Raw genomic sequence first — 13,810 nt, 5'->3', positions numbered from 1 at the left:
GTTATAAAAGCATTCGCAGAGTATATGGAGTCTTCAGCGCTGATATGTCATGTCTTTCCTCGCTTAAAGGCAGAAGCAGCCCTGAACTCTTTCCAGTGGTGCACCACACATTTCCAAGCCTTTCGCTCCTCGAGACAGTGACCCCAGACTATTTGCAAGTATACTTTACCTTTTTACTAAGGTAGTTTCCTCTATTAAAATAACGTTAAACCCAGTTTGAAGCTGCAGGAGATCAGTCTGGACCTTCACTATTACTGGCTGCAATGGTCTGCACCTTCACATAGCAAGTCACAGGTGGCCACACCAGTTTTGACCTCTGAAGGGGCATTGCCCGGAAAGAGCTGATGAATGTAGGACGATGAGACACGTGCTGGCGGGCTGCAGGGAGCCACGGGGGCTGTTGGTTTATCTGAAGGAGGGCACGGTCCGAGCTGCTCCCGCCAGCTCCCACAGCACGCCCGGGGAAGGGTCTGGCTCCAGCCCCGTCTCCTTTTGCTTCCTCGCTCCCCTCTCCTAAGCAGCAGCAGTGTTTAAAAGGGAAGGAAACAAATCAACACTGCAAAATAATAGTTCCTTAAAAAAAAGCCTCTCTCCACGGATAGCGCACAGCTTGCTGAGCCCATCTCCTCTGTGCTTCAGGCTTTTCGCCAGCTTGGTTTCGGTCCCTTGCCAGAGAAGCAGTGGAAGTGCGTGTGTCCACTTTGGCTTGCGCAGAGCGGGGGTGAGCCCGCGAGCTTGGAAAACACCGACCAGCTGCTGAGACCCGCACAGCGTGGCTCCCGGGCCGTCGCCTGGTCCTCGCCCCCGCTCCACGCTGCCCACCACCGCACCGCCCCGCCACTCCTGCCCCGACCCCCTTCCACTCCTGCCTTGCACCAACGCACGCGCGGCCGGAGGAGAATAACCGACACTTTATTCTGCATCGGACAATGCTTTTCCCACTCCTCTCAAAGCCTTCCTGTTTTTCTAAAGCTAATCTGGCATCTGCAAATGCCTTTTAATAATGGCACCTATTCAGATTAATTTCCTTTTACACATTGATGAATTCCACCTGCTTGGAGCTCCCTCAAATCAAGGAAGAGAGACTACAGATGTTCGGCCAGCACAGGGCTGTGGGTCTTGGATTCCCTGCACCATATAAACACGACACTTGCATCTCCACCTTTTATGAATGTATATATGCTGCGTAGACTGTAGATAAGCCCACCTGTGAATGTACTCAACCGGCATGTTAAACTCTTGGCAGTGCAGCTGTTCTAAAAGGTATTGTTTTCTCATTTGGATTACAAGGAATTCGCTTTGAACGGACAACGGATTTACGCTTGAACTGCTCTCATTTCCACCGACCCTCTCATATGAAACTGCAAGGCAGATCCTGGCATTGAAATACAAAATCCAGAGAGCTGTTCCAGCTCATCCTAGCTAAGGGTGAAGCCAGTGAGCATGTCCAGAAGTAAGCAGGTCCTGGACCTATAAGTAGTTCCAGAAAAAAAGCTGTGGTATAATTAGAGAACCATGTCTCCTGAGCTGTTTCAATGAACTGTGGTATATCCATGTAGTGCAAAAAAAGTCTAGACAACTTTTATATTGCCTTTAAAGCATCAGGATTATGATAGACAACTGTCAAAAGTTCCTTGGGAACTGAAATGCAGAGTATCCTGCTCTTATTAAAGTGGTATATTCTGCTCAGTGCATTAACATTTCATTTCAGCTGCCTTAAAATAGGTATGCAGATAAGTGTTTCTATATACATTTTGTCTTTCCAGTAGGTTTGCCATCTATTTGCAGTCTATTTTCAAATACACACGACTTACTCCAGCATGAAAAGCCAGTGTTGAATCACATGCATTTCAGCAGTCTTTTCAGTTTGTATATGAGGATTTATCGTCTTTAATTTAGCAAGTTTACATAACATAGCCAACTGCTTTTCTTTGCTTCCAAATAAAGTATGGAAAGTACAGTCTATGGCAAGGGAAGCAGAAGATGAAAAGGCCCATCTGGGTATCTTTTTTCTGTTGCAGCTGTTAAAAACTGAAACTCATTCTCTGTCAGAAAAATAGAATTCGGTAGTTAATATGAAGTCTTCATATGCTATTTACATAATGCATAGAGCGTGTGGCTCTTTCAAACACCAAACCCATTCCTGCTTTAGATAAAGACAACTGCAAGAAGAGCACAATGAGAAGCTGATAGAATAGGAGCTGGAAGATTATACAATTACACACAAAGTTCTTATTCTCCAACTTTCCTACCAGGGCAAAATCATGAAAAATACACAGTGGTTTCCAGATTTAGCATAAGGAGCTGAATTACTGTGGGTGAGGTTACTGTCCCTACGTATGGGAACTGCCGGGGAAGAACTGCCACACAAATAATCAACTGAGTGCCTCTGCATGGCATCGCCTCCGGGGAACCGCGCTTATAATAAAAACAAAGTTGTGTTGCAGGACTTCAAAGACTAACTGAAGGTTTGTGTTTTACTGAGATAAATCAAGGCACCATCTGTAAAAATTTGATGCTTTATAATTTTTAGCATGGAGTATACACAAGGAATACTTGGATATACCTGACAGCTGATGTGATCCAGGTGTTAGATCAACTAGGAAAATTATATAAAAAAATCTATGTGTTAATTTTGGAGGAGAAAACCTACAACCATTTAAGTCAAAGATTTATGCGATGGTTCAATGGCACTTATAAATTGCTACTTGCGGTTGATAGTTCCAGGAAAAGGGGTTCCAAAGAGAAATCTCAAATTAAGGCAGAAGTGTATATTTCACATATATGGCAAGTTTTCACTTACAAAGTAAGAAATGTCAGCTAACCAGAAGCAGTTGGCCATCTAAAGTAAATGTAACAACACATACTTTACAGAAATTTTAGATGAGAGGGAAAACTTTTCAACAAAAGCAAAAGAAATAATACTTTGTTAGCTATTTAACCTACTTCCACAATTATAACGAACTTTCAACTGCATCTTGTATCTTGATGCTTAAAACTAAATGCACTGATCATCTTATTAAAGGAACTTTTTCTGTATAAAGGTACAGAGTCCTTGAAAAAAATAGGGAAAATTAAATATATGTTTTAAGACTTCTCTGGAGAGACAGGGAGATAGCATATGTCAATATTTACTGTTCTCACTAAGTCACTACAAAATGGTTGTTTTCATCTCTGAAAGTAATTTGCACAGTGGACTTTTGCTGATAAAAGATGAACTCTTGAGAGGTGGTAAGCACCTGCTTCTGTGTAAGCCAGCAGAACATGTGCGTGCCTTGAACGCACCAGGTCTGGCCAAGTGCAATTAACTCAATAAAACTTTTTAAAGCTGAAAGGTATTCTAAAGGCGGGTGGGGGCAGGAGACACTTATATCCTGCCTAGGACATCTTACTACATATTTACTATCATTATAAAATCCTAGCACTGATAAAAAGTTTCAAAGAAAATATCTGCTAGCCAGTCATCTCCAAAAGAGATTTTTCCACCCCTCACTCATTCAGGAAAGCAAAGCCTATGGCCTTTCCAAAACCCATCACACGTGTTCCTTTGCTGGTCTAAGGCTGGGAATCTGCATCCCGCCCCCCTGCAGCAGAGCAGAGAGCCATGCAAACCGCTTCGTGCTGAACCGTGCTGTGGTCACTGCCTGGAGAAGCTGCTGGAGGGATGTCAGGTCCTGTGTGTCAGAGAGGAAATAACACCACGTGTGTTGCACCCAAAGGTAAGCAGCAGCTTGGAAAAGTAGCAACAGCAAAAGAGAGAGAATGTGATCCGGCACGGGAAGACGAGCTTCGCTGCTCAGGCCTGAACTTCTTGCCGACTTCTTGCAGGGAGCGCGGCACACGCCGCACTGTCTGCGGTGCAGGGCAATCGCTACGTGTTTACACTCCACGACGTATTGAAAAGTATTTCTAAATGTGCTATGGTTTGGTGGCTGCCACAGAGGAAATGCAAATATTCATCTTGCAAAGTGCAGGTGCTATCCTAAGAAGGCATAGGTTCCTCTTAACAGTATTAACCAGACTTTAAAATGGAAAGTATTTATCACTTGAGATTCCAGACCTTAAACCTTTCTGCAAGGCAGGCAGATGTTTCTCCATCTCCCCAGCTTCCGTACCCAACGAGTCCTCGGAGGAGGACAGGAGGACTTACAGAATCACAGAATCATATAGGTTGGAAAAGACCTTTAAGATCATCGAGTCCAACCATAAACCAAACACTGCCAAAACCACTACACCATGTCCCTAAGCACCTCATCCAAACGTCCTTTAAATACCTCCAGGGATGGCAACTCAACCACTTCCCTGGGCAGCCTGTTCCAATGCTTGACAACCCTTTCAGTGAAGAAAAATTTCCTAATATCCAGTCTAAACCTCCCCTGGCGCAACTTGAGGCCATTTCCTCTTGTCCTATCACTTGTTACCTGGGAGAAGAGACCGACCCCCACCTCTCTACAACCTCCTTTCAGGTAGTTGAAGAGAGCAATAAGGTCTCCCCTCAGCCTCCTTTTCTCCAGGCTTAACAACCCCAGCTCCCTCGGCCGCTCCTCATAAGACTTCTGCTCCAGACCCTTCACCAGCTTCGTTGCCCTTCTCTGGACACGCTCCAGTACCTCAATGTCTCTCTTGTAGTGGGGGGCCCAAAACTGAACACAGTATTCGAGGTGCGGCCTCACCAGTGCCGAGTACAGGGGCACGATCACTTCCCTAGTCCTGCTGGCCACGCTATTTTTGATACAAGCCAGGATGCCATTGGCTTTCTTGGCCACCTGGGCACACTGATGGCTCATATTCAGGCGGCTGTCAACCAACACCCCCAGGTCCTTCTCTGCTGGGCAGCTTTCCAGCCACTCTTCCCCAAGCCTGCAGCATTGCATGGGGTTGTTGTGACCCAAGTGCAGGACCCAGCACTGAGCCTTGTTAAACCTCATACAATTGGCCTCAGCCCATCGATCCAGCCTGTCCAGGTCCCTCTGCAGAGCCTTCCTACCCTCCAGCAGATCAACACTCCCACACAACTTGGTGTCATCTGCAAACTTACTGAGGGTGCACTCGATCCCTTCATCCAGATCATTGATAAAGATGTTAAACAGAACTGGCCCCAGCACAGAGCCCTGGGGAACACCGCTTGTGACCAGCTGCCAACTGGAGTAAACTCCATTCGCCACCACTCTTTGGGCCCGGCCATCCAGCCAGTTCTTTACCCAGCGAAGAGTACACCCGTCCAAGCCATGAGCAGCCAGTTTCTCCAGGAGAATGCTGTGGGAAACCGTGTCAAAGGCTTTACTGAAGTCTAGATAAACAACATCCACAGCCTTTCCCTCATCTACTAGGTGGGTCACCTTGTCGTAGAAGGAGATCAGGTTGGTCAAGCAGGACCTGCCTTTCCTGAACCCATGCTGGCTGGGCTTGATCCCTTGGTTATTCTCTACATGCTGTGTGATAGCACTCAGGATGATCTGCTCCATCAGCTTCCCTGGTACCCAGGTCAGGCTGACAGGCCTGTAGTTCCCCGGTCCTCCTTCCGGCCCTTCTTGAAGATGGGCGTCACATTTGCTAATCTCCAGTCAGCAGGGACCTCCCCAGTTAGCCAGGACTGCTGGTAAATGATGGAAAGGGGCTTGGTGAGCACATCTGCCAGTTCCTTCAGTACTCTCAGGTGGATCTCATCAGGCCCCATAGACTTGTGAGTGTCTAAGTGGTGCAGCAGGTCACTCACCATTTCCCCCTGGATTATGGGGGCTCCATTCTGGTCCCCGTCCCTATCTTCCAACTGCAGGGGCTGGGTACCCAGAGAACAATTGGCCCTGCTATTAAAGACTGAGGCAAAGAAGGCATTAAGTACCTCAGCCTTTTCCTCATCCTTGGTCACCGTGTTCCCTCCCCTGTCTACTAGGGGCTGGAGATTCTCCTTACCTCTCCTTTTGCTGCCAATGTATTTGAAGAAGTGGTTTTTGTTGTCTTTTACAACAGCAGCCAGACTGAGCTCTAGCTCAGCTTTGGCCCTTCTAATTTTCTCCCTGCACAGCCTTGCTACACCTTTGTAGTCCTCCTGAGTTGCCCATCCCTTCTTCCAGAGCTCATAGACTCTCCTCTTTTTCCTGAGTTCAAGCCAGAACTCTCTATTCAGCCAGGCCGGTCTTCTTCCCCTCCAGCTCGTCTTTCGGCACCTGGGGACAGCCCGCTCTTGTGCCTTTAGGAATTCCTCCTTAAAGAATGTCCAGCCTTCCTGGACCCCTTTGCCCATCAGGGCTGCCTCCCAGGGGACTCTCTCGACCAGGTTCCTAAACAGGCTGAAGTCTGCCCTCCGGAAGTCTAAGGTGGCAGTTTTGCTGACCCCCCTCGCCGCTTCTCCACGTATCAAAAAGTCTACCATTTCGTGATCACTCTGCCCAAGACAGCCTCCAACCATCACATGGCTCACAAGTCCTTCTCTGTTGGTGAACAAGAGGTCCAGCGGGGCACCTTCCCTCGTTGGCTCACTCACCAGCTGTGTCAGGAAGTTATCTGCCACATGCTCTAGGAACCTCCTAGACTGTTTCCTCTCTGCTGTATTGTATTTCCAGCAGATATCCGGCAGGTTGAAGTCCCCCACAAGAACAAGGGCTAGCGATTGTGAGGCTTCTCCCAGCTGCTTATAGAATAGTTTGTCAGTCTCCTCATGCTGGCTGGGGGGTCTGTAACAGACTCCCACCACAATATCTGCCTTGTTGGCCTTCCCCCTGATTCTTACCCATCGACACTCCACCCTATCATCACCATCATTGAGCTCTAAACTATCCAGACACTCCCTGACATACAGGGCTACCCCACCACCTCTCCTGCCTCGCCTATCCCTCCTGAAGAGTTTACAGTCATCCATTGTCGCACTCCAGTTGTGCGAGTCATCCCACCACGTTCCCGTGATGGCAACCACATCATAGTTTTCCTGATGTACAATGGCTTCCAGCTCCTCCTGCTTGTTGCTCATGCTGCGTGCATTGGTGTAGAGGCACTTCAGCTGGGCTGTCGTCCGTGTTTCCTTCATAGAAGAACACCCCTTGCGTGCTTTGAGGCGTTTCACTGGCGTTTCCCTCTTGGCTCCTGTTGCCTCAGTATCCCCTAGCTCAACTCTGTTCGACTTCGTCTGTGCCCCAGCGTACCCCGCACATCTCGGAGACTTAGCCCGTCATGTCAGTGCTGCTCTGCTGCTGGGGCTGCGGGCGCAGGGTGAGTGCTGCAGCAAGTGCCGTAACCAAGTATGAGCCAACAAATGATGCCAGAAAGAGTTCTGTGGATACCCTCTTTCCCCCTTGGACATCTCAGTATCTCTGTTTTCCAGACTGAGCAAGCGCTGTGACTGCGTGTGGATGCTGACGCTCTCCTCTGCAGGCCTACCAGCCTATCCTCGCTTTGGTCTGATCTACCCTGGAGCTGGCAGAGAACTTCCTTCTTCTCTTGCTGCACATGAATTTTGACCACAGTAGCTAAGCTGTGTCACTATTTCCATATGAAGAACTAGGACATATCCAGTCTGCTGGAGGAAAGTCTTATCTGCTAATGTTACAAAGCTCTGCATACTTCACTATACCAGAAATGGGCTTTTCTACAGCTGAGAAATGTGTTCTCTGTGCCTTGTGTCCCTCCCCTTATTGAATGTGCATCACCGTGTTCATAATTCTTCACACAATCGTTATTCCTATATTCTGGCAAAGACCATCAGTGTTCACAAATGCAGAATAACTCCTGGCAATTACACTGCCAACACAGGCCTTCAAGAAATGTACAGTGCATAATACGCTGCTACTTACATTTGTTTTTATTCCATAGTACCTGGGGGTACCAGTCCATAGGAAAGGACATCTGGCTCCTATTTGTGAAAATGGTGGTTTGTGGGTTACAATTTGTACGCACCAGTGGGATTTTGGAAGGAAGCAATTCAGCACTTAAGCACGTTTCATCATTTCCATGTATGGCAGGGGAAATATGTATAGTTACATATGCCCAAAGAGATCAGAAAGATTATTTTTAAACTGAAACATTTGATGTTTTTACAGCACTTATACAATTCCTCTTAAACCGCTGTTTTCCTTTTAAAATTAGTATCAGTGTTTGTTTCCTGTGTGAAACCTGGTTTGTGTCTGACCAATTAAAGTGAAGATAAATGTGACAGGAAGCTGTTTTGAATACAGTACCTCAGCTGCAGAACTCAGCTCCTCTGAGTAATTGAAATGAAAGTCGGTATCAGTAAAAATAAATTGCACAATTCAGTTGTGGCTGGAAAATTACTACTGAGACCGGCAACTTGATGCAACTATTTCTATTACTTTCTATTGCATTAGGCAAGGTAATAAATACTTCATAAGAAGAGTAGAGCAAGCTTTATTTTATTCCATATTGTGGATATCAAACAATACTGCTAGCAAAAGATTGCCTTTAGGGCAGGAAAATATTTTATCCTCCACTCCTGCACAGTCAAGAGTCTTTCTGCTCGTTCTGCCGACAAGGATGCCAATTAGTGTCAAGTAACATTTTGGTACTGCTGCTGAGATACAAAACAAAGGGAGCATAGTATGGTGAAATGAATTTACTGTACTAAGAGATAGAAAAATACCCTTTTTTTTGTAATTGGAACTAGAATTCAGTGAGACAGGGAGAAAAAAGAGAATACCACTCCTGCCGTTTTACAGTTTACATCCCCAATTCTGTACTGGGAGTTCTCATTTCGAGCTCCCTTCTTAGAGGAAACCAGCATTACATAAACCTTCAAAATGCACAGATTGTATCCACTTGCTAAGGCGAATCCCACACCAGCTCTGTGTTAATTCTACTAGGACTTTCATCAATATTCCTAACACCAGCTAGACAAATTGTTTCACTGAAATCCAGAGGAGAATGAAATCTCCTGTTTAGGAATGTGCACAAAGCACGTCCACACATAAAGATAAATCTCAAGGACATAATTCAGTTTTATTTTACTTCCAGCTTCTCCATCAAGTCAGTGTGAAGTCCCCACTGAGTTACCTTTGCCCCAGTAAAAGCTGGGTGAGGAAGATGACGGTACCTTGGAGCGAGAAGGCCGCTTCCTCAGCAATCAACCAATTCCCAGCGCCCCGTTTGCAGTCGCTTCATGAGTTTCAAATCTCTTTCTAACAGGGTGCTTTGCATGTGCTTTTGACTGCTAGAAGAGGATGGGCAGGGGACAAATCTGCAAAACTGGCCAGGGCAATCCATAAAGGCGAGCAGGGCCAGCATCGCTCCAGAACGCCCCCTGAAACCCAGCTTGATGGGGCAAAATTATTTCCCTGCCAAGGTGCACTGCTGAGCATTTGCCTTAGTTAATAAAACAATGGTTGATCTGCAACAAAAGCCACATCCTGACTTTCTTAGCTCTGCAAAGATTTCAATAGCAAAGTAAATCCAGCTTTGCACCAAATGTCAAGTCCTGACTATTTCCTCTGCAAAAACATCAATACCAGCATAAATCTCACTTCTGTCTTTTTTTTTTCTTTTTTTTTTAAGAAAAGTTTACCTTGTATATAATACAGAGAAAATGCTTGGGTAAAAATAGGAATGAAATCATTGCTGCTATAAAGAGGAGGGGTGGCATACCTTCCCTGTCCATCAAGCTCCAAGCAGTTGGCACCCTATAAATCATAGGAAGCACAGGGGTAATTATAGAACTGGAAGCTGATTACTGTAAACATTCAGAAGTAGCTCCTAGTAATTGGAAGCTAAAGATAATGCGAGCACGATTACAACCACGAAGGAACTGTGCAGGTCACTTACACCCCCATTTTTCTCTATTCCTTAAAACCAGGTTTTCTCACAAAGCAACAAGCAACCTAGTCAATCTAGCGCCTTGTATATTAACAACCTGCTAATATCGTGGATTGTTTGTTCTCTGTCAGAATTAGTGTTGATGTGACAACATTCGGATCACCAGGATCTGATGGCTTTCCCGATGTGCATTAAGCAACGTAGCTAACAGCTTCTGCCAGCTTGTTCTGTCATCTCCTGGCACTCCTTCACCACTCCCAGAGGCACTGCAACGCGTGTATGGTGGAAAACGCCTGGTCACAGAAGGGCAGCTTGCACTGAGAGTAGATGGTGACAACATGTAAAATGGGGTTTAGTGCCAGGGCTGTTCATTTCTCCACCCTCGGGGCAGTACGGAGTGAAAGCTCCATCTCCCCCACCCTTAACAGAGGGAGCTCCTTGGTGAAGGTGCATCTGCCAGTCACATTGTGCTGGACTATGAAGAAATATTTGATTCCTGCCTCAAAGAAGTTACACCACCAGGACAAATATAATAACACTTCAGCCAAAAGCGATACCCTCTTTCTTGCCCAAACATACTAGAACGACTCTACAACGTGACCAAAAGGGAAAGCTGCTTTTCTGGCATCAGAGTGTGCTCTGCTCCTGTCCTCAAGTAGCAAGATATACAGAACCTGTCATTTTTATTCTACATAGAGAATTTAGCTTATTTATGGCTCTAATCCCTATTTGATTCTTACAAAGCTATTTACCTCAATTATACATATCGCTGGTAACAAGTTCTACAAGTTAATTACCACAAGTGTAGGAGCATTGATTTTCTCCACATCCTTACGTTGTTATTACACAATCCCAAATTCTAGCTGTATTCTGCATTTGAGGCAGAATTTTCAGAACTAATACAACGAGCTTTTGAAAAAGCCACCCTTTTACTAAATAAAGTTACCTAGACTCCTATCTGAAATTATTTAGAACTTGGACATATTATGACCAAGAAGACAAGAGCCCCTCCACATGATCTGACCTGAAGAAAGTGCTACAAAAAGCGTAGCTTTTGCTACCCGGCAGTAAATTTCTCACCGTGCTGTATAATCCCGTGCTCCAAAAGTCTGCGGCCGAGCTGCTCTGCTTCAGTCCGTGTGGTGGCCTCTCCTTCCTGGATCAGCCAGTCGATGAACTCCGATGCCACAAAGGTCCGCTCGTACTTGACTCCTTCCTCTTCCCTGGCTTGCAGAAGAGTATTTTCAGAACTCATCAGCCTGGTATGGGGGGAAAAAAATTGGTAGGGAAAATGGTTCTTCCAGATCTATTCTGGCAAATCTCAGTTATACTAAGCAAACTTATGTGAACCTTTCACTGACTTACTAAATCTTTCCTCAAGCTATCAATCTAAACTTAGGATGTGAATTATAAGTGCTTAGTCAAGAAATTTAGGCTTTATATCCCTGTGTGAAGTTAATGCTTTCTTGTTTTTTTCCCTAAAAGAAAACAAGGTTTTTCAGTTTTACATTTCCTCTACTTAGTTCTTTAGCTTCTCTAAAAGTTACTGTATAATCAACTTTAAAACAAAATTAGCCTAAAAGCACCAGATTGTGACTAATGTGTTCAAAAGTTCCTAATTAATTTTTACAGTTAGCAACACTATGCCCCAAAGTCATTTAGATGGTTTTGAAAATTCTCCCCATAAGCTCTAAAACAGCTGCAGAAAAACTCAAGAGGAAGAAAAACAGGTAGTTCTGTGGTTTGGGTGGCTGATAAATATTTAGCGTCCAACACTTAGTGATGCAGCTGCAATCAGTGAGTTACACACCTGAACACACTTGAACATCTGAGTCTCAGAGTCTCTGTGCCTCAGCTGGCACCGCATAACACCGGAGTTCAGAGGAACATCCTCAGGTGTCTTATAAATCTCCTAGCAATTGGCATGTACCTAGCTTAAAAATACTAATAAAATTCTTCTCCATTCAAGTAATCTATGCAAATGACACAGTATTAAAAAAAAAAAGAAAAAAAAAACCCCTAGTATTTTGTTAATGCCAAAGTAAGGTTGACAGTTGGAAAGAGAAGACAGTTTGAAAGCAGAAATGAGAATAGCTCCATTTTAATACAGAATCCCACCTTTTTCTGTTTTGTTGGGAGACTGAGCACCATAGCCTCCTTATTTACTAATTTCATTTTCCTTCATAATTATTTTATTTATTATAGCTAATAATAGGACTAGTGGTAAGACTTTCAGAATAACAGCTCAGGAATGGCATGGGTTTTTTCTTCCATGTAAGGCTAATAAATCCCCTCCCTTCACCAACTCTTTTGAAATTAAGGGCGCAACTGAACTACAACAGGAATATTCTGGAAGTGCTTAATCTTTGCCCTTCTGATCAAAAATTTGAATTTCCTGTAAATCCATACATGGGCCATCCCCTTCTTGAACTGCCAGCATGTCCAGAGTTCATGGAATATAACTTCTCCTCCTTCGGGAGGCATCAGAAAACTCTGTGCCATAAGAACACAGAGAGAATTTCATTTGAAATTACAATGAAGAGGTTTGACAGGATCCAGCCCCTGTTATTTCACCTGAAAGATTTCTTCCTTTGACTTTAACGAGAGCTAACCAGAAGCCTGAACTGCCTGGATCTGACCACCAGGCAGCAGGTCATCAAACCAGGCAAAGGCTGCTCAACCACAGCTGTGTGTCAGTGGCAGATATAATGAACTGCTCGTTCACATGTTGGTGCGTCATTGCCAGCACCTCTGAGCTGAGTAAGAACTAAGAAAGTCAAAATTAGCTAAGTCAGGGATGAGGCCAAAAGCAAGAGTATGTGCCACAGGGGACAAGGTATTGTCTCCAGAACTCTTGCAAAGACTTTATTCTTCTTCATATTTTGATTTACAAGGATCTGCATACAAGGCAACATTTTGTCCCACACTAACCGCATCTAATACAGACAGAGCTCCAAGGACCATCTTTAAATGTGTCTCGTTCACCAGCCTTTTTTCCCCCCAGAAAAAAAAAACAAACCCAAAGCTCGTGTTTTTTCGTACCATCTGCTGCGTGGTTACCCAGAATTGGTTACCCAGGTTCTGCAGGCACCAAATAAAAAATCCTTAGGATTGTGTTAATTGTTCTTTAATGAGTCTATAATTAGTTGACCAGCTCATTGAAGTCACAGATAGAGAGGTCCTTGAAAAAGAGATGCTAATTGTCAGATTTTTACAGAGACACAAAAGAAATTTGGAAAAATATCAAGTGGAAAAACACTCAGCTTGACATTTCACAACCTTCTGCGTGTGCCTAGAATAGCACTGCAAAGGATTTGGACTTGTGAACAAACAGACATGACAAATTGACAGTTTTACAAACCCAGAAACAGCAATCCATAGGCTTACATCGCTAACTGAAGTAAATCACTGTAACTCCATGGCTGTCAACAAAGCTGTACCAATTTACATCAGCCAAAAACCTGGCCTTTCATTAGCCAGAATTGGAAACTGCATCTATGTCTTCCATTTTCTCCTTGTTTCAAAAAAACATGAAGCCATTCATGTCAAAACATATTATTTGCTAAAACCGGTGTTATCCTGCATTAAGGGAATGTATTTAGCCAAACACTGAAATTCAAACCCTTTTCAAAAGAAAATTTTAACCTTGTTTTATCTAAATAACTGCACCAGAGGACAAATTTGAATTAACCACTGATGAGTTAAAATGAAAGTGATTCAAAGAATGCAGTCTCAAAATTATCTGAATTATTTCCTTAAATTAAAACCATAAATCTACACTTCTTTCACTGTGAAATCTGGTTGAAAAATCTCAGTTGAAGTCAATGTCATGAGATGATGTATAGCTCCTAAACCCGACTGCACCAGAAACACAACAATCCTGTGTGCCTGACCAAAACCGACTGAGAATTGCAAACATCATCAAAATAGGATGCCTGCACAACTTGATTTTTTTTTAAAAGCTATGAAAAGTCTGTGCTGGATTTATTTAAGATTTGCAGGGAGGGTTTTGTTGAACAGGGAACACGTTTATCTTGTTTGATCTATTTGGGCA

At 44.3% G+C, this 13,810-nt stretch overlaps 1 protein-coding gene across 5 annotated transcripts in view; it reads right to left on the bottom strand.

Annotated features, from left to right (window-relative positions):
• The window catches only part of DEPTOR (DEP domain containing MTOR interacting protein), an 86,797-nt gene that overhangs the window by 37,068 nt on the left and 35,919 nt on the right, over nt 1–13,810 (bottom strand). For all 5 annotated transcript variants that reach the window (XM_075495189.1, XM_075495190.1, XM_075495186.1 and 2 more), the window contains one exon: nt 10,837–11,015. In XM_075495189.1, coding sequence (XP_075351304.1) covers nt 10,837–11,015 — 179 coding nt within the window. The remainder of the gene's footprint in view (nt 1–10,836; nt 11,016–13,810) is intronic.

The sequence above is a fragment of the Mycteria americana genome, chromosome 2, assembly GCF_035582795.1.
Source record: "Mycteria americana isolate JAX WOST 10 ecotype Jacksonville Zoo and Gardens chromosome 2, USCA_MyAme_1.0, whole genome shotgun sequence".
NCBI lineage: Eukaryota > Metazoa > Chordata > Aves > Ciconiiformes > Ciconiidae > Mycteria > Mycteria americana.
Note: the sequence above shows the minus strand (reverse complement) of the source record. Positions and strands in the feature narration are given on the sequence as shown.